The sequence below is a fragment of the Pipra filicauda genome, unplaced genomic scaffold (assembly GCF_003945595.2).
Source record: "Pipra filicauda isolate LSUMZ 115617 unplaced genomic scaffold, ASM394559v2 scaffold898_size56135_pilon, whole genome shotgun sequence".
In the NCBI taxonomy this organism is placed as follows: domain Eukaryota; kingdom Metazoa; phylum Chordata; class Aves; order Passeriformes; family Pipridae; genus Pipra; species Pipra filicauda.
Genome location: NW_024105084.1, coordinates 32,426 through 54,603, shown reverse-complemented (window position 1 = coordinate 54,603; position 22,178 = coordinate 32,426). Strand labels below are relative to the sequence as shown.

The 22,178-nt window shown below is 49.5% G+C and overlaps 5 protein-coding genes across 5 annotated transcripts; 2 read left to right on the top strand and 3 right to left on the bottom strand.

Moving 5' to 3' along the window:
- Positions 1–974: 974 nt before the first annotated feature.
- On the bottom strand, positions 975–2,512 carry LOC120325236 (feather keratin Cos1-2-like). The gene is made up of 2 exons (XM_039390972.1): positions 1,622–2,512; positions 975–1,325 (listed from the first exon to the last, which is right to left on the bottom strand). Exon 2 carries the CDS (start codon positions 1,302–1,304, stop codon positions 1,005–1,007), a length of 300 nt encoding a protein of 99 aa, XP_039246906.1. The 5' UTR covers positions 1,305–1,325; positions 1,622–2,512; the 3' UTR covers positions 975–1,004.
- Positions 2,513–4,816: 2,304 nt separating this feature from the next.
- Positions 4,817–5,454, top strand: LOC120325237 (feather keratin Cos1-2-like). Its single transcript, XM_039390973.1, has 2 exons — positions 4,817–4,842; positions 5,104–5,454. Exon 2 carries the CDS (start codon positions 5,125–5,127, stop codon positions 5,422–5,424), a length of 300 nt encoding a protein of 99 aa, XP_039246907.1. The 5' UTR covers positions 4,817–4,842; positions 5,104–5,124; the 3' UTR covers positions 5,425–5,454.
- A 9,104-nt stretch (positions 5,455–14,558) lies between these two features.
- On the bottom strand, positions 14,559–15,284 carry LOC113999880 (feather keratin Cos1-2-like). The gene is made up of 2 exons (XM_027743680.2): positions 15,206–15,284; positions 14,559–14,909 (listed from the first exon to the last, which is right to left on the bottom strand). The coding sequence occupies exon 2, from the start codon at positions 14,886–14,888 to the stop codon at positions 14,589–14,591; it is 300 nt and encodes a 99-aa protein (XP_027599481.1). The 5' UTR covers positions 14,889–14,909; positions 15,206–15,284; the 3' UTR covers positions 14,559–14,588.
- Positions 15,285–17,368: 2,084 nt separating this feature from the next.
- On the top strand, positions 17,369–18,064 carry LOC113999881 (feather keratin Cos1-2-like). The gene is made up of 2 exons (XM_027743681.2): positions 17,369–17,447; positions 17,744–18,064. The coding sequence occupies exon 2, from the start codon at positions 17,765–17,767 to the stop codon at positions 18,062–18,064; it is 300 nt and encodes a 99-aa protein (XP_027599482.1). The 5' UTR covers positions 17,369–17,447; positions 17,744–17,764.
- Positions 18,065–21,860: 3,796 nt separating this feature from the next.
- Positions 21,861–22,178, bottom strand: LOC113999885 (feather keratin Cos1-2-like). The gene has a single exon (XM_027743685.2). It carries the CDS (start codon positions 22,158–22,160, stop codon positions 21,861–21,863), a length of 300 nt encoding a protein of 99 aa, XP_027599486.1. The 5' UTR covers positions 22,161–22,178.

Here is a 22,178-nt window from a genome sequence, read left to right as displayed (position 1 = left end):
ACGCAAACGTGAATCAATGAGGAAGCGAAAAGTCATTTGCTCCAATTCATGGTAGATGGACACCTGAAATAAATCCATGAAGAAATAAGGGATAATTGTCTTGCAGAGAGCCAAAGTGGCTGTGGGGTTGCTCTATGCATCATCTGCCCAGTTCCCCTCTGCCTGTGAGTGGAGGTGTGGTGGCCAGAAAGTGGCTCTTTGGGCACTGGGTGCTCAGCTGTGGTTGGCCCTGGGGGTGTTGGGTTCAAGGAATGGAGACTGCACTGCGTAGCCTGATCATGGCAGATACTGATCCCAGCCGGAGAGTTGTCTCAGCCCTGGATGTCTGGAGAGCAGCTGGGCCCTGCCAGGGCCTGAAGGACTGTGAGAGGTATGGGTGTCATCTGCCATTGGCCATGTGTGCTGCTCATGGGCACTAGAAAGGGCAATGGAGAAGAGGAGAAGGAAGAGATGAAGTTGTGGGCTTTCCCCAGACATTGTGGTTTCCCATCCTCACTGCTGCCACCCTTTGAGCCATGGTGTCCCTAAAGCCCTTTCACTGTACAGTTAGCAGGGATGATTTTGACGCCTCTATCACAAAACGCAGTAAACAAAATCTACTCAAGGGAATTCCAACCTATAATTTCACCAATTTCTACAATGAACAGACAGAAGAGTTGCCACAAAAGATATGAGGACTCAGAGGCCCAAGCTTGGATGCACAACAACTTTAATGAGTCTAAAGAAGCAAAGGAGGTGGCTCACAGAGAGCAAAAGGAGCAGCCACTAAGAGGCAGTGGAGCTCCTGCAGGGTGTCCATCTGCCTGCCCTGGAGACGGAGGGAGGACAACAGATCCCTCTGGGCTGGTCTGGGGAGACACAGAAAGCAAAGGAAAGAGATGGAAGAGTGGGAGATGGAAACATCATCATGAAGCTCGAAACACAATGTGCCGGAGTTCTGTTTTCAGTCCAGCCCCATGTTGTGAGGTCTTGGAGGTTCTTGCCCCAGGACGTTGCCAGCAGCTTTAGCAGGGCCGACACCTGTAGCGGTTGGTGATGCAGGAGAGGTCAAAGCCCCCGGAGTTGATGGGCACTCCGTCACAGCTGAGGATGCTGCCAACGGCAGCGGAGGTGGAGGATCCCACCACGGTGTTCTGTGGGAAGGAGCTGAGGATGGGCCCGGGCAGGGTCACCACCACAGGGGAGGGCTGGATGGCAACAGTGGAGCTCTGGCACTGCCTGACACAGCACTCATTGCAGCTGTTGGCCAGCGGGGTCGGGCCGCAGGGCTGGCAGCAAGGGTTGCAGGGCTGGCAGCACGACATGTCTCTGGCTCACAGGGGCACCTGGCACACAGGGCAGGGAGAAGCACAAAGCAGACACACATGAGAAGCAGCCCTGCACCCAACCCCCCTGCAGACAAGGCACCTCCTGCACCACATGACACTGCCCAGCCCAAAGCCCAGCAGCCTCCTCAGCCAAGTCCCAGCCTCTCTCTGCACAACACCTTCTCTCCCCTTCCCTCTCCCAGCAGAAGCAGCTCCCAGCCCAGGGCTAACACAGCCCATATCAGCTGAGACCTGCAGTGAGGAAAGACGTGGTCTTGAAGCAGGAGGAGAAGGAGAAGAGGCTTCCCACTCACCTGATTCCCGAGCAGAAGGAGGTGAGAGAAGTGGATGCGAGAGCAGAGACTTGGGCTGCCTTTTATAGCAGTCCTGCACTGCCCCAGGCCCACAGGCACCTTTGTGCAGGTCGTAATTTTCTGACCAGCTCATGTCAGTTGTGAACCATCCCAGCTAATGGTAGGGGCTGTGTCCTGGTTTCCTGCACTGCTGCCTTTTCATTTCCTGGTACATGCCAAGTGCTTTCCTACATGAAGCACCATCTCTCTAAGTGCCAGGATGAGTGACTCCAGGATTTGTAGGGCAGAAAGATGCCATTAGAGGAAGAAGTTTTAGATGAAGGGCTGTTGGCATGGCTTGAGGGCAGGTGATTTGCCCCAAGGTCATTCCTGTGGTCTTGTCTTTGGCAAAGTTGTCAGGAAATGGACACTGCTCTTGTGCTTCTTGTACACGTGCCCAAGGACTGCCATGGGAGGGGACATGACACATCCTTGTCTTTTGCTTCCACCTCGTCTCTGTGCTGGTCACTCTTACACTCAAGTGGGCTTCTGCTGGGGGGTTGACCCTATTGCTACTCTACGTGTACTCTCAGATCAGTGCACTGGGTCCTTCGTGTCATGCCCCCTCTGTGCCCTCTCTGGGTCCTCTGTCCTTCCAAGGTGTGCTGGAGTCCTGCCCTGCCAGGGTGCTCCTCTGCATCTCCTCTGCAGAGCCTTGATGTTTAGTGGCTCCAGGCCAGTGATGAGCAACCCAGTTTCAGAGCCTGCTCTTTGCTCTGGGTGAGATGGAGACTTGGTGAGTAGAGCAGGAAGGTGCTGGATGTCAAGGTCTTGGACTCCCTGGAAGAAATTCAGGGGAGACCTTATCACTCTTTATCATTTTCTGGAAACAGGTTGTAGCGAGGTGGCTGTTGTGTCTTCTCCCAAGTAACAAGGGACAGGACAGGAGGAAATGGCCTCAAGTTGTACCCAGGGAAGTTAAGATTGGATCTTAGGAAAAATTTCTGCTCTGAAAATCTTTGAAAGCTTAGATGTGGCACGAGGGAACAGGGGTTAGTGGTGGAGTGGGCAGTGTTCAGCTTACAATTGGACTCCACGATCCTAAAAGCATTTTCCTCCTTCTGTGACTGTGTAGCTTCCATCAGCAGTGGGCATTTGAATTGGACAAGTAATTGTGAGGGAATGAAGAAGTCAGTGCAACCAGGAATTACCACACATACAATGAGCCTTTTCTTCTCCATGGATCTTCTAACCCTGGTGGGGAATGGCCTCCTCCTTGTCACTGTGTGGAGCAATCAGTACCTGCAGACCTTCCTGCATTTGTTCTTCCCCGTTGGATTTCCCATGTGGAGATCTGGTCCATCACCACTGCTGCATCCAAGGCGATGAAGACCTTCCTTGTCACCAGGGAAACCATTTGTTTTGCCTGCTGGCTGGCAACTAAACATCAACCCCAGCCAGTAACCAAGGCCTAACAGCCACTCGCTCACTCCCCCACCAACAGGATTGAGGATAGAATTGGAAGGGGGAAAAGCTAGAAAATCTGTGGGTTGAGATAAAGACAGTTTAATAGGGAAAGCACAATCTGTGTACAGAAGCAAAGAAAGACAAAGAATTAATTCTCTGCTCCCCATGAGCAGGCAGGTGTTCAGCCATCTCCAGAAGAGCATGGCCCCATTCTGATGACAAAACCACCATGTCTCCAAATGTCCCCCCCTCCTCCTTCTTCCCACACCTTTATATACTGAGTATAGTGCCACATGGTCTGAAATATCCCTTGGATCACTTTGGGTCACCTGTCTTGGCTGTGTCTTCTCCCAGCCTCCCATGTACCCCCAACTTCCTTGCCAGCGTGGCAGCAGGACAAGCTGAAAAGGCCTTGGCTCTCTGCAAACTTAGCAATAGCAGAAACATCTCTGCATTATTAACTCTGTTTTGAGCAAAAACTCAAAACATAATCCCATCCCAAAACCTGTGAAGGAAGTTATTTCTACCTCAGCAAGAAACAGCAAACCGTCATTTTCTCCTTCTTCCTGACTACCTGAGTTCATGATCCTCTCAGGGATGTCCTGTAATCGAGATGTCACCATCCGCAAACCGCTCCATTTCACCACCCCCATGAAGAAAAAAACCTGCTTCCTGCATGCCCCAACCCCGTGGACATTGGGCTTGTTGTCATCTCAACCCAGGTGTTTCTCCTGCTGGCTGGCTGTTCTGCATCAGGAAAGATACTGCTGGTATCCAAGTCCCCTGGCTTGGCCTGGGGTTGTCCTGATCCAGATGCTGTTGCCACTGTGTTTTGTTTTTGAGGAGATGAGTAGAGGTCATGATGTGAGGCACTGTGGGTTCCCATCTCCACTGCTACCAATCTTTGGAGTTGTGGTCTCCCTGATGGCAACAGTTGTGGAGTAGCCTGGGATGTCTCCATCCAGCTCTACCAGTGAGTGCACAAAGGAAAACCACTACAGAGAGTCCCACATAGGGCTTTCTATAACTTTGTCCCAAAGTAGATTGGGAGAGTTGCCACAGAATGGCAAAGAGGATACAGGGCCCCAGGGTTGCATGTACAACTTTAATCAGTCTAAGGAAGAGAAGGAGGTGGCACAGAGAGCCCCAGGAGCAACTAATAATATGCAGTGGAGTTCATGCAGGGTGTCCATCTGCCTGCCCTGCAGAGGGAGGGAGGGTGACAGATCAACATGGCAGTTGCTGAGGAGACACAGACAGCAGATCTAAGAGAGAGAGGATGGTGGAAGAAGGCAAAACCCTCCAGAATCTCTGTCTGTCCCTCACACAGCAGTCCTTGGGCATGTAGGAAAGACGCCCAGGAGCAGTGCCCATTTCCTGACAACTTTGCCACAAATCAACCACTCAGACATGACCCAAGTGAACATCACCAGCCCACACTACACGTGCCACCAACCCTTGATCAGAGTCTCCTGCCTGTGCTGACGTCTTTCTGACCTGCAAATCCTTGGGCCTCTTATCCCAGCATTTCCAGAAGCTTTCATATAGGAAGGCATGCGGAATTAGGCAGGAAATGAAAAGGCAGCAGTGCAGGAAACCAGGACACAGCCCCTACCATTAGCTGGGATGGTTCACAATTGACATGAGCTGGCCAGAAAATTATGACTTGCACAAAGGTGCCTGTGGGCCTGGGGCAGTGCAGGACTGCTATAAAAGGCAGCCCAAGTCTCTGCTCTCACATCCACTTTTCTCACCTCCTTCTCCTCAGGAATCAGGTGAGTGGACAATGCCATTCTTCTTCTGCTTCAGCTGATATGAGCTGTGCTAGGCCAGGGCTGGGAGCTGCTTCTGCTGGGAGAGGGAAGGGGAGAGAAGGTGTTGTGCAGAGAGAGGCTGGGACTTGGCTGAGGAGGCTGCTGGGCTTTGGGCTGGGCAGTGTCATGTGGTGCAGGAGGTACCTTGTCTGCAGGGGGGTTGGGTGCAGGGCTGCTTCTCATGTGTGTCTGCTTTGTGCTTCTCCCTGCCCTGTGTGCCAGGTGCCCCTGTGAGCCAGAGACATGTCGTGCTGCCAGCCCTGCAACCCTTGCTGCCAGCCCTGCGGCCCGACCCCGCTGGCCAACAGCTGCAATGAGTGCTGTGTCAGGCAGTGCCAGAGCTCCACTGTTGCCATCCAGCCCTCCGCTGTGGTGGTGACCCTGCCCGGGCCCATCCTCAGCTCCTTCCCACAGAACACCGTGGTGGGATCCTCCACCTCCGCTGCCGTTGGCAGCATCCTCAGCTGTGACGGAGTGCCCATCAACTCCGGGGGCTTTGACCTCTCCTGCATCACCAACCGCTACAGGTGTCGGCCCTGCTAAAGCTGCTGGCAACGTCCTGGGGCAAGAACCTCCAAGACCTCACAACATGGGGCTGGACTGAAAACAGAACTCCGGCACATTGTGTTTCGAGCTTCATGATGATGTTTCCATCTCCCACTCTTCCATCTCTTTCCTTTGCTTTCTGTGCCTCCCCAGGCCAGCCCAGAGGGATCTGTTGTCCTCCCTCCCTCTGCAGGGCAGGCAGATGGACACCCTGCAGGAGCTCCACTGCATCTTAGTGGCTGCTTCTTTTGCTCTCTGTGAGCCACCTCCTTTGCTTCTTTAGACTCATTAAAGTTGTTGTGCATCCATGCTTGGGCCTCTGAGTCTTCCTTCATCCTGTAGAAAGCCTTCCATATTGCTTAGGGAAGAGGGTGGAAGAAGCATAAGATGGGACTCCCTGTAGTGCCCTTTCCTTGGGAGATGACAAAAACATCCCTGGCTACTCAACAGCCAAAGATCACCAGCAAGACCGTGGCACCAAAGGCTGACAGCAGTGGTCAAGGGAAACAGCAATGGCTGGGCACAGCCCACAACAGCATCTCCTCCTTCTCCTCCCCTCCATTATCTGGTCCAGTGTCCATGTGAGATACATACCTCAAACAGTCCCTCAGCACAGGCAGGACCCAGCTCCTGCCTAAGATGCAGGGTAGTTCACAAGTCCGGATTGGTATCAGCTGTACTCAACATATGCAGTGGGAAATGACTTTTGGCTGAGTTTATGCAAATGACTTATGGCTTTACTATTAATTCATAACATTTCTCTCATGTTTGGATGAATCTGACCCACAGAAAAGGGAAAAGAAGAGAAAGTGAGAGAGAGAAAGGAACAAAGCATTCTATGAGCAATCTCTCAGCTTTCGGGGTAACCTCTTTCTAATCCCCCACATCTTAATATACAATCTGATTACCAAAATAAAAGGCAAAAAGGTTAACATTAGATGAGCGATCACAGCACGTAACATCTTATTAAGTATTCCAGTTGCTGTTGGCGACCATCCAAATAGAATGTCCCAACAATGGTGTTCCCCATCTTTCTTCAGTCATTCCTTCACGTGGTGGATTTCTTCTACATCAGGAGGAATGGTACTCAAAGTTTTCTGTAGAAGTCGGGTTACAGGAAGAATCCTGGATGAACCATCCTGGGAAATGAAGTCCCAAAGTACTCCCACACATGGGCAGTGAGATACCCATGGTGATTGGGTCAAGGGAGTCACGTGTTACTTTGAGGTGCCTATTAAAGGTGTTGTCTCATTTGAATAAAGACGATTTTGTGCTGAACCCCCAACCAGCCAGCTGGGTCTGTATGGTTTATTTATGTATTACATTAATATGCCATATCTGGTGCCCATGCGTGGAGCAGAACCCTGTATCAGGGATGAATAGAGACTGCCTTGTAACAAGGAAAAATTCGGTAGCATTCGAACAAGTTTGTTTTAAAAACTTGGAACGCTTCTTTCCGAAAAAAAGCCAGACGTCATATACTGAGCTAAAAGCAGGCAGAAAATGTCATTAAACAAAGGACGTTGAATACCAGAGCAAAAAGACGACTAGGACATTGTGCAGGAAAGAACTGCGTGGGAGCTCTGAAAATATGAGTATTGTGAGACCTGAGAGTATTGTGAGAGTATTGAGAGACCTGTGAGAGCAAGCTTTGAAAGAAAGAAGAAGTAAAGCTACAAAGAACTTGAGGTAAGAAGCCTGGGAAGTTAAAATTCAAGGGAAACGACAGAAATTACTAGATCAGGATTCCTGCTAAGCAGAAGTCCTTAGTGTGACTGCTTGGAAAAAATTTGGAGAGACACGAAAGAAAGCAGAGATAGAAGATGTGGACACTTTAAGAACCTCACAAAGAAACTTAAACTTGTCCATGGAGAAACCTTTTGTTTCCCCCACGAGCCCTAACAGACAAAGGGCTCCTCCAAGACACCAGGAGCAGACAGAGGACCGCGTGCAAACCTAAAGGACCCAACAAAGGACTTGGGCTGAGTTTTACGCGGGCAGGAGCGAGCACGTGGCACGGACTGCGGGGTTGTTGGGGAGAGGCAGACCTTGAGTCCACGAGGCACTGCCAAATTGCAGGCACGTGGCAGCCACGCCGCGATTTAGGCGTCACCAATTTGCCCACGGCTAGATTGTCGAGTCTCCCAGCTTGAGGAAGTATGCTTAAAACGTGTTATTCTGCTAAGCTGAGAAACAACAGAGGACATCAGGAGGGAGTCGGTTTTGCCCCCTCCGAAAAAGGACAAGCGCTCATGCAGTGCAGGGACAGAGCGCTGCCCCTGCGCCGGCTGCCTCCGTGCCGCTATTAAAAAATCCTGCCGTACTCGCTACGCTCCGCAGAAGCAGTGCCAAGATCCCTTAAATAGGCGCCAGCCACAACGCCTGCGGGCGAGCGGCGGCACGGGGTTTGATAAAGCACTGTTCGCAGTGTTTGTCGGCGGCGGAGGCGTGAGGGGTCGAGCCGCAGGGCTTGCAAAAGCCCCGACGGCTGCAGTGATGCCGAGGCGGAGCACGGCAGTGGGGGCTCTGGGTCCCGTGCGGTCAGAGCGCAGACCCGACACGGTTTGGCGCCGGCAGCGACAGTTTCGCCAGCGCCTGAAATGGACGAGGGAAAGCTGCCGAAGCCGTGCCCGGAGCCGCGCCGGATCCCGGCCGTCCCGGATCCCGGCCGTCCCGGATCCCGGCCGTCCCGGATCCCGGCCGTCCCGGATCCCCGCCGTCCCACATCCCGGCCGTCCCACATCCCGGCCGTCCCACATCCCGGCCGTGCCTCAGCCCGCGCGGAGCCGGTGGGCGAGGGACGAGCGGCAGGAGTGTGTGTTTTACCTCGCTGCAAAAGCCCCTCCAGCGCCGCCCGTGTCGCGCTGGGTATGCACGGGGGGCGGCCCGGGGCCAGCCAGCAGCGCGGAGGGACAAGCCCCCAGCGAGCCGGCGGGGCCGAGGCCACACGAACTGCAGGCAAAAGGCAGAGCCCTATACAGGTCTGCCGTGAGCAGAGAGGGAGACACGCAGCCCGCAACCGGCACCGACAAAAGACCCCCTGTAGGACAATTCTGCCGTCCGCGGTGGAGAATAATACAGAACTAACAAGCTCCGGGGAGGCCGGGGCCAAGTAATACAGCCACACCCCTTGCTGAAACACAAGCAAGGCTGGGATGCAAACAGCTGAGCTGCCCCTCTGCACAGCTCAACCTCACAGCTCGTGCTGTGTGTCTCCAAGAAGCATACAGAACTAATTAACTTTGTATCTTGTTGTCTTGAAAACCTTTAGTAGAAACACTGCATCTTAAAGGTTTTGTTTCTATTTTTCATCAGTTCCCCAGGAACTTTGCTTAAACTGTGAAGTTGTTAAGATTGTTAAAGTTGTTAAGCCCTCAAAGACACCTGAATAGAAGCAGTTGATGTAACAAAGTGGTTCAAATAACGTGTTTAAAAGGTTCTTAGCATCTCCACACCCTGTTAATTAATGCATTGAGATGTTGTTTATCCCAAAAAGGTATGCCTAGTGTCAGCAAAATGCAAAAATAACTACTTGTGGGTTATAGCTGTGTAAGAGACTGAGTTATCATTTAAGAAATTGTTAAAGTTGTTAAATTCTTAAATACATTTACATCTATTAATAGAAGCTCTGTTAATAGAAAGCCCTTTGCAGGACTGTCAGTCTCTCGAAGCTGGGAAAGGTGAATTTTTTGTTCTTTGCCCCTGTCTGGGGGGCGGGGGGAGGAGGGAAGAGTGAAACTTTTCAAAAACCGAGATGTTACTCCTTATCGATCATTTGTTTGCTGGCAACCAGGTGGAGAGAGATTCTGTCGTCTCCAATCCTTGTCCCAGTCCCTGTCCGAGAGGAGGGAAAACAAAGCATAACAAACTGAAATCTCCTCCATCACCCAGTTTAACTCTTATTAACTTACATCACTATGAGGGAAGGAAAATTTTCTTTGTTGTCTAGAACCCTTGAAATTGCCTTTTGAGTTTGTCTCCACAAAACCAGGACACCAGATGCCTGCCAGAACAAACAATGACAAACTGCTTTCAGTGAGAATGAAGAAAACTTTTCTGATTCCTGTGATATCCACGAATGAAAACTCTCAGAGATCGGAAACTGTGGAGTGGGAACCACTGAATGCTTGCTTTCATGTTTGCAAGTGCAAAATCTTCTAGTGCCAACGTGGTAAAGGGTGTTTATTCTCTGTTTTCTAATTGTTTCAGCAAGTGAAAAGATTCCCCAATAATTTATATGAAGACTTATAGAGGATTTAATGTGAAAATTGAGAATGGTAAACACGTATTTGATCCTTTCTACCCTTACAGCATTAAAACGTGCAACACATGGAGTTACACACAGCCTTCAACCTTGAGGTAAAAAGACAGTAAAAGCATAAAGTGACTTCTTCTTTACTTCAAGAAGGCCATTTCTAGACAAAACTGCAGAGAAACTGAGTGTTTGCCTGACCTTTACATCTGTTTCTTCTGTGCTATCCACCTAAGACTGTCTAAATTGTTATTAACATGTTTGTTAAATTCGTTATTGTTATTAAGGGCAAAAAGCAGCTGCCAAGGATGGATAGACAAAACCTGAAATTCCGGACACTGAGGGCAGTTTGGTCTGGTTGTTTACAGGAGATGCTGAGTTTTGAGCTGTGTTAACATATTGCAATGGTAACTTGTGCATGTATCTTTGAATTTATTAACTTTTGGTTTTCTATAACAAAAAAGGGGGGAAAGAGAAAATGCATGTGCATAAACAGGTAGACATCCTTTAGGTTTGTTAAGCCTTATATTCCTCTCATTAATTTCTTTTCAGATTTTCAAAACAGACATGATGACCAGAAGTGACAGATTAAGAAACATACAACCAATAACCACCTATAAATCTAAAATGTGTAGCTGAAATGTAAAAGCAGGGACATAATAAAAATTCTCAGTATGCATGGATGAGGAATGAATGAAGTGGCCACTTGGTATGAATGTGAAAGCTGTATAAATGAGAGAAGCTGTGTGCACATGTATGTATGTAGACTTGGAGATACTTATGCTTCATGTGCCTTGAGGAAGTTACACGTGCACATACAACACTTGTTCTCTAAGGGCCCTTTTCTTGAAATGGAGTTGAATTTCTCCTGGTTACCAATTACACGCAGGCCCTTGGGGAAGTGAGAGTTGATGTTCTGCCCGGTTATGCAAAACCCCTCAGATTAAGAAAGTTGTTGTTTATCACAAATACACACAAACCCTTAGGAAATAAAAGTTCAGATTTATGTCAGGCAAGTTTCAAGGATTACAGATAAAGGTTCAAATAAGTAAGTTTGTTGAGAGACTAAAGTGGGCAGTGAGCTGAGTCACTGTGACACAGTGGTGATTGTTAAAGGGAGTTTACAAAGTTTAAAATGTACTGTTATATGCAATATTCTGTACTTCCTCATAATAATAAAGAAGAAGGGAGATGTAGGAGTCGGGTTACAGGAAGGATGTTGGATGAGGCATCCTGGGAAATGAAGTCCCAAAGTACTCCCACAAATGGGCAGTGAGATACCCATGGCTATTTGGTCAACTTTGAGGTGCCTATGAGAGGTGTTGTCTCGTTTGAATAAAGAGGATTTGGTGCTGAACCCCCAACCACCCAGCCGGGTCCATATGGTTTATTTACCTATTATATTAATACGCCATATTTTTCTGTCCATTTTCCTGACCTTGTTTCAAGGGCAGTTTTCTCATCCAGGCAAGATTCATTCCCACAGGAATAGGCTGCAGGTCTTAACAATTAAGTCATAACAGTTGGTAAGATACAGCAGGAGCTGAATAACTAAAATCACATCCCATAATGTCAACAAAGTTACAAACACAAACCTTGGGGTAACAAGAATAATAACTTGTAACAATAACATTGTCTACAAATACCACATTACAAGGCTTTCCCATACGGGCAGAGCCATCCCTTCAGGCCCATGCTCTGTGTTCCAGGGGATTAAGTGCAGCACCTTTGGGATTTACTCCTGACACAACGACCGGGTGTATGGGATATACCAAAACATTGTGCATTGTTAGAACAAAAGCTGTGGTTTACTGTTGGTGGGGTCATAAGTGACAATACCTAATTGCCACCAAGAGTGGAATTCCCTTTCCAATTTAGTTGCATTATCATAGGTTATCTTTGGAATGTCAGTAGGCAAATTGTCCTCATCTCATTCCTTTGTAATTGCTGCCCCAGCAAATGGCCCCCCCCAGCTGAGCAGTGTTTGTGGGGCAGAATGCACATAGTTACCATACTGATTAGCATAAACAAAAGGAGGGAGTGTCTCCATTCTGTGGGGCGACCTTGTTGATGTGTGAAGCAAATTTGTTTCCTTCTGGCAATGATTATCCTCCAAGAAGAATAAGCAGACCTTTGGTGGTTAACTTGATCTTCAGTGGGATGTGCTGGTGTCATTCCCAGGAACATTCCTGGAAAGCGAAAACATTACAAATCTCAGCAGAGTTGGTCCAGACAGGTCTCCCCTTAGTCTCCCAAGCTGTCTAACAGCTTGGAGAAGTACCACAAGTTCCTTTTCCCACTCAGAATATCTCTATTCTGTCTCTTTAAATGCAGTTGAGTTGAATAATAAGGAGCTCTTTGGTCCATCAGGGCCTATTTGACCCTGACATTCCTCGGGAGTAATCTCAGCTTCTGCTGCTTCCTCTACCTTTTCAGGGGGGCCTCCTGAAATTAGAAAATTACATATTTACATGTCCAGAGGGAGTGACACTGTAAAATTTTGACAAGTACAGCCTGTGCAGTCATGGGGGAATGTTTATACCCCTTTGGGGTCTGATAAAGCTGTTTTGCCCTCCCTCCCAGGCAAGTGCAAATTGAGCTTTGTCATGTTCCTGGCACTGAAACATAAAAAACCATTTCTTTTACATCCAGGCTTGCCATCCAGGAGTGGGATGCCCTCTGAATTTGAGTTACAAGTTCTGCAGAATTTAGCACAGCAGCAGTTAAAGGTGTGGTGTTGGCATTTAAACAGCTGGAATAAACTGTAAACCACGACTGTCTGTTTGGCCACAAAAGAGAATTAGAAAGGGAGTGTGAGCAAGTGATAGTCCGTCTTTTCTCCAGATCTGTTCCCAGCCTGTCAATGCCAGCACTCCACAGCTGCTGGTAATGTGGCTGCCAGGTTTGCAATAGTGGATAGCACAGCTGTTAGTGGGGCCAAATGAGCCAGAAGGACAGAAATTCCACCTCATGTCACTGTAAAAATCCAGCAATCCCTGAATCAGAGAGGGCAAGCACTCTGCAGCCTCTGGATTTCTTTTAGGGTCGGGGTTAACACTGGAACAGAAGGACCACACACTCCCATCCAGGGGTGGGACGCCAGGTTTGATCGTTCTGAACATCAAAACCCAAAATAGTTTCATTGTGATCTTCAATTAAATAGCCAGTGGCTGACATCCACTTCTCACCGAGGAGTCATAATTAACCTCAGCAGTTCATGTGTAGCCCTTGTTCCATTTGCTACAGGGATTTTAAATCTTTGCTGTCCAGGTCGCACACGCGGCTTCTCCGCATCCCACTGTGTTAGTATTGAATGTTGTGCTCCTGTATCTATTAGAAATTTTATTAGTTGTTGATAATAACCAATTGAAATGTGAATGTCTGGGCTATTATTGTAATTGCATTGATTGTTTTCCACTTGCTGGATTTCCGTCTCACCTGACTTGTGGCCATGATGCTCTTGCAAAGCAGCCTGTTCAAATGAGCAATTTTTCGTGTGTGATTTCCTGCTCTACCCTGAAGTTTTGTAGTAGATCTGGCTTCATGCATGGGAGAATTTGGGAGGGATAACGAATCATCTTTCCCTTGTTCTTTGTTATCAGGATTACCCCTCTTGAAAGAATCCTGGACATCCCACTGACTGTACTGACCCAGCTGGATGGATGCTGAAACAGGACTGACATCCCATCAGGTGGATTAACACTGAAACCATGAATGAGATCCTATCAGCTGGATTGATGCTGGAAGTAGGACTGGTGATCTCTTTTTTCTCTCTTTTCCTTTTTCTTTTCCTTTCTTTCTTTCTTTTTTCCTTTCTTTCTTTCTTTCTTTCTTTCTTTCTTTCTTTCTTTTTCTTTCTTTCTTTCTTTCTTTCTTTCTTTCTTTCTTTCTTTCTTTCTCTCTTTCTTTTTCTTTCTCTCTTTCTTTTTCTTTCTCTCTTTCTCTCTTTCCTTCTTTCCCTCTTTAATTCATCTCTCCATCTTGAATTTCTCTCTTCCTTTTCAATCTACCTCTTTATCCAAACCCCTCTGCCATGTGTTTATATAGTAAGGCATGGACTAACATGTCAATTTTCAAGCCAGGTATCTAATTTCCTACTAACACATTCTGATTGTTTGCAGACTCTCTGATTTTTGTTGTTCCTTTCAACTATGAGCAGTTACGAATCTTAAGTGCTTTCTTCCCCTTAAGAATGGGACTCCACAGTCTGTATAACTTGATTATGGCAGATACTGATCCCAAATTGGGAATCATCTGATCCCTGGATGTCTGGACAGCACCTGGGCACTGCCAGGTGCTAATGGACTGTAGGAGGTATGGATGTCATCTGCCTTTGAGCATGTGTGCTGCTCATGGACCATGAACAGGGTAATGTAGGGGAGGAAAAGGAAGAGATCGGGTTGTGGGCTGTCCCCACATATTGTTTTTTCCAATCCCCACTTCCACCGTTTGAAGCCTCTTTCCCTGGAGGCCATTGGCCATGAACTAGCCGAGGATGTCTTCATCACCTCAAAAGGGAAAAGGCATGATATAAAATCCACTGCAAGGAGTCCCACTCCTTGCTTCTCCACCTTTTACCCTTAGGAGACTGGAAGAGTTGTCATGGAAAGAAGCAAGACTTGGAGGCCAAGGTTAGGATGCACAACTTTAATGAGTCTAAAGCAGAAAAGGAGTTGGCTCATAGAGAGCACCAGGGACAGCCGTTAAGATGCAGTGGAGCTCCTGCAGAGTGTCCATCTGCCTGTCCTGGGCTGGCCTGGTAAGACACAGGAAGCAAAGGAAAGACACGGAAGAGCAGGAAGAGGAAACATCACGAAGCTCTAAACGCAGTGTCCCAAAGCTCTATCTCCTGCCCAGCCCCATGTTGTGAGGTCTTGGAGGTTCTTGCCCCAGGACGTTGCCAGCAGCTTTAGCAGGGCCGACACCTGTAGCGGTTGGTGATGCAGGAGAGGTCAAAGCCCCCGGAGTTGATGGGCACTCCGTCACAGCTGAGGATGCTGCCAACGGCAGCGGAGGTGGAGGATCCCACCACGGTGTTCTGTGGGAAGGAGCTGAGGATGGGCCCGGGCAGGGTCACCACCACAGGGGAGGGCTGGATGGCAACAGTGGAGCTCTGGCACTGCCTGACACAGCACTCATTGCAGCTGTTGGCCAGCGGGGTCGGGCCGCAGGGCTGGCAGCAAGGGTTGCAGGGCTGGCAGCACGACATGTCTCTGGCTCACAGGGGCACCTGGCACACAGGGCAGGGAGAAGCACAAAGCAGACACACATGAGAAGCAGCCCTGTGCCCAACTCCCCTGCAGACAAGGCACCTCCTGCACCACATGACACTGCCCAGCCCAAAGCCCAGCAGCCTCCTCAGCCAAGTCCCAGCCTCTCTCTGCACAACACCTTCTCTCCCCTTCCCTCTCCCAGCAGAAGCAGCTCCCAGCCCTGGCCTAGCACAGCCCATATCAGCTGAGACCTGCAGTGAGGAAAGACGTGGTCTTGAAGCAGGAGGAGAAGGAGAAGAGGCTTCCCACTCACCTGATTCCTGAGGAGAAGGAGGTGAGAGAAGTGGATGCGAGAGCAGAGACTTGGGCTGCCTTTTATAGCAGTCCTGCACTGCCTCAGGCCCACAGGCACCTTTGTGCAAGTCATAATTTTCTGACCAGCTCATGTCAGTTGTGAACCATCCCAGCTAATGGTAGGGGCTGTGTCCTGGTTTCCTGCACTGCTGCCTTTTCATTTCCTGGCACATGCCACGTGCTTTCCTTTATGAAAGGTCATTTCCCTAAGTGCTGAGATGAGTGGCTCAAGGATTCGCAGGGGAGAAAGACGTCAGCACAGGCAGAAGACTCAGATCAAGGGTTGTTGACATCCCTTGAGGGCAGGTTATATTCATCTTTGTCATTCCTGTGGTCTTGTTTGTGGTAAAGTTTCAGGAAATGGGCACCGCTCTTGTTCTTCACACCTGCATGACCAGGAACTCCCATGTGAGGAGACACGCTTCATTTCCTCAGCAGAGTCCCCAACTGATGATATTTGTAGGCCTTATTTGAGCATACAGAGTTCTGCTTGGCTCCATGCAGACATGCATGAACACCCACGTGTCAGTCTGGGTTGTGGGACCCTCATGATGAGAGTATGTGAAGGTCATGTCCAGGGGTCCCCCCCGGTGTGTCCAAAGCACCACAGAGTAGCTAGCTGCCCTTGCCAGAAGTTGCCCATCTGCAGCTGAACAGTGCTGCCTTCAACTCTGCAGAGAAGTGTCCAGATAAACTGAAATGCTGCCCCTGTGTTCCGCACCCTTTTCTCTTGCATTATGTGCAAGGAAAGTCTACCCACTTCTGCAGGCCTGAATAGATCCCCTTATGCTGGACTGTTGCTGGTGACTGGGATGGGATACAGGCTCCTCATTCCCAGGCCAACACCAGTTGCACTTCTACAGCTCATCAGCCTGGTGCTCAGTGGGGCAAAGTCTGAGACCTCCCAGGAAATGGGTATTGGATTGAAGGGACCGATGTTCAGGTGCTGTTCTCCTGTGAGATGTAGGATGGATGGACACACCCAGCATAGAGGTAGCACAGCAGAGTGCTGTCCCCTTCCCTTTGGTGGTCTTACTGAGCTCTTTGCCAGGTGGTGCTGCTGGGAGACTTCAGCCAGAGTCAAGTTCCCTTCCCACTGGAGCAGCTTTCAAGCTTATGTTCTAGTGCTTGACGCCAACTTGAGTTACATCTCCACCTGTGCACTTTGGGAGGTGTTGGTTCCACAGGCACGAGCACTCCATGGCGTAGCTTGAGTGTGGCTGTTACCAATTCCAATTCTGAATTAGCACCAATTATATCAACAGTCCCTGGGCCCTGCCAGGCACTGAAGGACAGTCTGAGGTGCACGTCATCTGTCCCTCTGTGCTGGTCATGGACCCTACACCGGGTAATGGAGGAGAAGAATGCGATGAAGTTGTGGGCTGTCCTCAGGCATTGATGTTTCCTATGTCCAGTGCCAATACATTTGGAGCCAGGGTCTTCCTGATGGCCTTTGGCTGTGAAGTAGCCAGGGATATCTTCATCTAGCTCCAAGAGAAAGGGCACAAAGGAAAATACACTGCAGAGTGTCCCACCCACTGCAACCTCCACCTTTGTCCCGCAGCAGACTGGAAGAGTCGCAGCAGAATGAGAGGACTGAGAGGCCAAAGCTAACATGCACAAAAACTTTAATCAGCCTAGAGAAGAATGGGTAACAGGTACCCACCAGAGTGGCTGGTGAGACACAGACAGCAGAGAAAAGAGTGAGAAAAGCAGAAAAAGGAAACAGTGGCCTGAAGCTCCATCATGTCCCCAAACAATGGAGTCCTTGGGTATGTAGGTGAGATGCACAAGAGCGATGCCAATTTCCTGACAACTTTGCTACAAACAAACCCTCAGAAATGACCTAGGTGAACATCACCTGCCCACAAGTGATACCAGACCACGACCTGATCCTTATGCATGCACTGACATCTTTTAGATCCAGAAATCCGCGGGCCTTTAATGTTGGCAATTACAGAAATTTGCATAGAAGAAAGCACTTGACATGAGTGAGGAAATGAAAAGGCAGCAGTGCAGAAAAACAAGGACACAGCCCCTACCATTAGCTGGAATGGTTCACAACTGACATGAGCTGGTCAACAAATTATGATTCCACAAAGGCACCTCTGGGCCTGAGGCAGTGCAGGACTGCTATAAAAGGCAGCCCAAGTCTCTGCTCTCGCATCCACTTCTCTCACCTCCTTCTCCTCAGGAATCAGGTGAGTGGGAAGCCTCTTCTCCTTCTCCTCCTGCTTCAAGACCACGTCTTTCCTCACTGCAGGTCTCAACTGATATGGGCTGTGTTAGCCCCAGGCTGTGAGCTGCTTCTGCTGGGAGAGGGAAGGGGAGAGAAGGTGTTGTGCAGAGAGAGGCTGGGACTTGGCTGAGGAGGCTGCTGGGCTTTGGGCTGGGCAGTGTCATGTGGTGCAGGAGGTGCCTTGTCTGCAGGGGGGTTGGGTGCAGGGCCGCTTCTCATGTGTGTCTGCTTTGTGCTTCTCCCTGCCCTGTGTGCCAGGTGCCCCTGTGAGCCAGAGACATGTCGTGCTGCCAGCCCTGCAACCCTTGCTGCCAGCCCTGCGGCCCGACCCCGCTGGCCAACAGCTGCAATGAGTGCTGTGTCAGGCAGTGCCAGAGCTCCACTGTTGCCATCCAGCCCTCCCCTGTGGTGGTGACCCTGCCCGGGCCCATCCTCAGCTCCTTCCCACAGAACACCGTGGTGGGATCCTCCACCTCCGCTGCCGTTGGCAGCATCCTCAGCTGTGACGGAGTGCCCATCAACTCCGGGGGCTTTGACCTCTCCTGCATCACCAACCGCTACAGGTGTCGGCCCTGCTAAAGCTGCTGGCAACGTCCTGGGGCAAGAACCTCCAAGACCTCACAACATGGGGCTGGACTGAGAACAGAGATTCAGGACATTGTATTTAAAGCTTCACGGCATTGTTCCCTTCTTCTAGTCTCTCCTCTCCCTTTTTCTTTGCTGTTTGTGTCTCCCCAGGCCAGCCCAGGGGGACCTGTTGCCCTTTCTGCAGATGGACACCCTGCAGGAGCTCCACTGCATCTTAGTGGCTGCTCCTCATGCCCTGTGTGAGCCACCTCCTTTGCTTCTTTAGACTCATTAAATTTTTTGTGCATCCAAGCCTGGCCTTCTGAGTCGTCCTTTGTTCTCTCAGAACTCTTCCTGTGGGCTCAAGGATTAAGGTGTAGAAGCAGTAGGTGAGACTCCCTGCAATGGATTTTCCTTTGTGAAAATCAACTTCACTGAGGGGCACGACCATTCTCTTAGAGGAGTATTTCTTCTCCCCACCATGGGCTCTGCAGGGAACAGGACCAATCTGTGCAGTTACACTGGAAGAACAATACTGCTGCTAAGCCCAGGAAGGCACAGCCCAGCATGGATCTGAGCCTCATTATACTCTGGGCCCAGGAGATGGACCCCTGGCTTTCTCAGGATGGAGCCCTTCAGAGCACAGCAGAACTTTCCCCTACATGTGTTAGATAATCCTTCCACTCTTCTGGGTATCTCTATCTGCCACCTGAGACAGAAGTCTAATTTGGACCTGCTGACTCATCCCTTGGGACTTCTCATTTCTCTTGGTTGTGACAAAAGTTCATTTCCTCGAGTCCCCCTGTGCTATTCTCTGTCTCCAGTGTATGTCTCTTTAGGTGATCAGTTCTAGGAAATAAATAGGACATCTGTCAAGCACATCCCCATTTCTCCCAGGTATGGACATGTGTGTTCACCACTGGTAACCACATGGGCACTGTACTGGTTTTAACACAGCAGGAAATTAAACTCTAAATAAGCCACTCTCCCTCCTCCAAACCTTCTGGTAAAGGGAGGGACAAAAAGACGAGACTATGGGATGAGATTACAATTTATCAAAAGCACAAAGTAATGGACTAAGACACACACAATAACAACAACTGTATTAATAGCTAAAGTATAGAAAAAGATAAAGTGTTTTACCCACAAAAACGGTGTTCACTGTAGCAACTGGGACACCCTCGCTGGTCAGCAAGAAAATTATTTATTATTTATTTCAGGCCTTTCTTTATAGAGGAATTAGTTTCATTTCTGGTCTGTGAGCTAAGCATCTTCAACCTATCAACAAGCAATACTTGACCCTATAAAACTGCAGTACACATATTTCTACCTATTAACAACTAATGTCCATCTTTACACCTATCAGCTTTCAACACGCTTTCTTCTTTTCTTCAATCTTCTTGTTCTGGGTCACATGACCTTTGGCTCCACACACATTGTAGACACTTCCTCCCTCCTTCTGCCACATTCTCTTCAGTTCTGGCAATGTCCTCTGCTTTGGTAACCATTTGTGTGCTTGCTCTGGTCACGATCCTCCACAGTTCACCACCAGGAATGAAAACAATATGGAAGACTATGGAGAGGAAGAGGCTGAAAACAAAAGATTGGTGAGGAGAAAGAAAATAAGTTGGTTTTAGAATTGTTTTCACTCAAAAAACAACTTTGAAGGTGGGAAATACTAAGAGTATTTTTAGTATGGGAAGTTTCACGTATTTTACTTGGTGTGGATTGTCTTCCATCTGTTGAAAGAAATGGAACTCTCTCAAAGAAGATAATAGAATGTTGTTAAAGACTTCAAAGTACTCTTTCCCATCTATCAGTACATCAATTCTCACCTGGACACTCTCTGTAGGATGTGCCCACGTATCCCCAGACAAAGGCAATGTGGTGACTGTTCCTGCATGCCACCCCCCACGGCCATCAGGAAACAAAGGGAATATGGCACAGGAGCTCCCTCGGCTGAAGTTTCCCACTGCCAGCCAGAAAGCAATGAAAAGCAACAACAAACAAACCCCAGAAACAGGGTCGTATGAGCAGGGGTAGCACAGCCGCTTTGCTGGGCTCAGGTACAGGCAGGTGCCTGTGCCACCTCTTCTATGGCTTCACCTCCCTGCAGGTCCATCCCATGGGTCACTGCTGCTTGTTTTCTCCCACTGCTCAACTGCCCTCCTTTCAGCTCAGTTCAGCTGGGTTTGGCTGGGCTCCTTTCCTTGGACAGCTTGGCTGGGTTGGGGTTGCCCTTGCTGCTGGTTCCTTCCCTGCCAGAACCCTCCCCGCTGGCGCTGTCAGTTCAGCACCATGGTTGATCAAGGTTTTGCTGCTGTCCCTTTCAGCACCAATGCCCACAGCCATGCTGTCATCTTTCCTTGGAACCACATCCTCCAAAACAACATGTAGGAACAAGGGACGGTGTGCTGGGGCTGTTGCCAACAGTCCCTCTGCTGGAGATAGAGCGAGGCAAGATGGTGCACTTCCAGTCCAACACCTGGGTTGTTTTCTCCCAAGACCATGACCCCAGAGATGACATGGGTGGTATAGAATGACAACCTGGTCACACCCACACAGCGCCAAACTCCTCCCCCCTCTTGGTAACCAGGACAGGTGCACTGAAGGGTAGGGCTGTGCAGAAGGATGTGTAGTGGTTGGACAAATGGAAATGGGTTTAAACTGACAGACAGGAAGTCTGGATTAGATATCATGAAGAAGTTCTTTTCTGTGAGGGTGGCGAGGCACTGGAACAGGTTGCCTGGAGTTGGATGTAACACTTTCATTCCTAGAAGTGTTCAAGGCCATATTGGATAGGGCCTGGAGAAACCCAGTCTAGTGGAACGTGTCTCTGACCATGGTGGGGGACTGAGACAAGATGATCTAAGCCAAACCACTCTATGACTCTATGACTCTATGATCTGTGGGCTGTCCATGACAGGAACCGTCTTCCTTTGACTAATGCTCTTGGCCACTGGTTAGGTCAAATGTTTCAGTCATGAAGACATGGACAGACATCCATATATGGGAGGAATGTTTTCAATTAACAGCGAAGCCAAAAGTTTTTTGCACAAACTCAACCAAAAGTCATTTACAACTGCATAGCCTGAGTGTGGCTGACACCAATCCCAAGCTGTGAATTACCTCAGCCCTGCATGTCTGCACAGAGGCTTTGCCTGCCTGTGCTGAGGAACTGTAGGAGGCACATATCTCATCTGCCTGTGCTTCTGTGTGCTGGGCATGGACCCCAAAGTGGGTAATGGAGGGGAGGAGAAGGAGGAGATGAGGCTGTGGGATGTCCCCAGATATTGTTTTTCCCCTTCACCACTCCTACCACACTTTTGAGCCATGGTCTCAATGAAAATCATTGGCTGGGGAGTATACAGTTATGTTTTCCTCAGCTCCAAGGAAAAAGGGAAAAAAAATCCACTGCTGGGAATCCCACCCATAGCTTCTCCATCTTTTTCCCTGATCAGACTGGAAGAGTTACCACAGAAAGAAGGATGACTCAGAGGCCCAGGCTTGAATGCACAAAAAGTTTAATGACTATAAAGAGGAAAAGGAAGTGGCTCACAAAGAGTACCAGGGACAGCCACTAAGATGCAGTGGAGCTCCTGCAGGGTGTCCATTTACTGACCCTACAGAGGGACAGATTGCTCTGGGCTGGCCAGGGAGACATGGAGAGCAAAGGCAAGAGATGGAAGAGTAGGAAGAGGAAACATCACCCTGAAGCTCTAAACACAATGTTCTGAAGCTCTATCTCCTGCCCAGCCACATATTCTGAGGTCTTGGAGGTTCTTGCCCCAGGACGTTGCCAGCAGCTTTAGCAGGGCCGACACCTGTAGCGGTTGGTGATGCAGGAGAGGTCAAAGCCCCCGGAGTTGATGGGCACTCCGTCACAGCTGAGGATGCTGCCAACGGCAGCGGAGGTGGAGGATCCCACCACGGTGTTCTGTGGGAAGGAGCTGAGGATGGGCCCGGGCAGGGTCACCACCACGGGGGAGGGCTGGATGGCAACGACGGAGTCCTGGCACTGCCTGACACAGCACTCATTGCAGCTGTTGGCCAGCGGGGTCGGGCCGCAGGGCTGGCAGCAAGGGTTGCAGGGCTGGCAGCACGACATGTCTCTGGCTCACAGGGG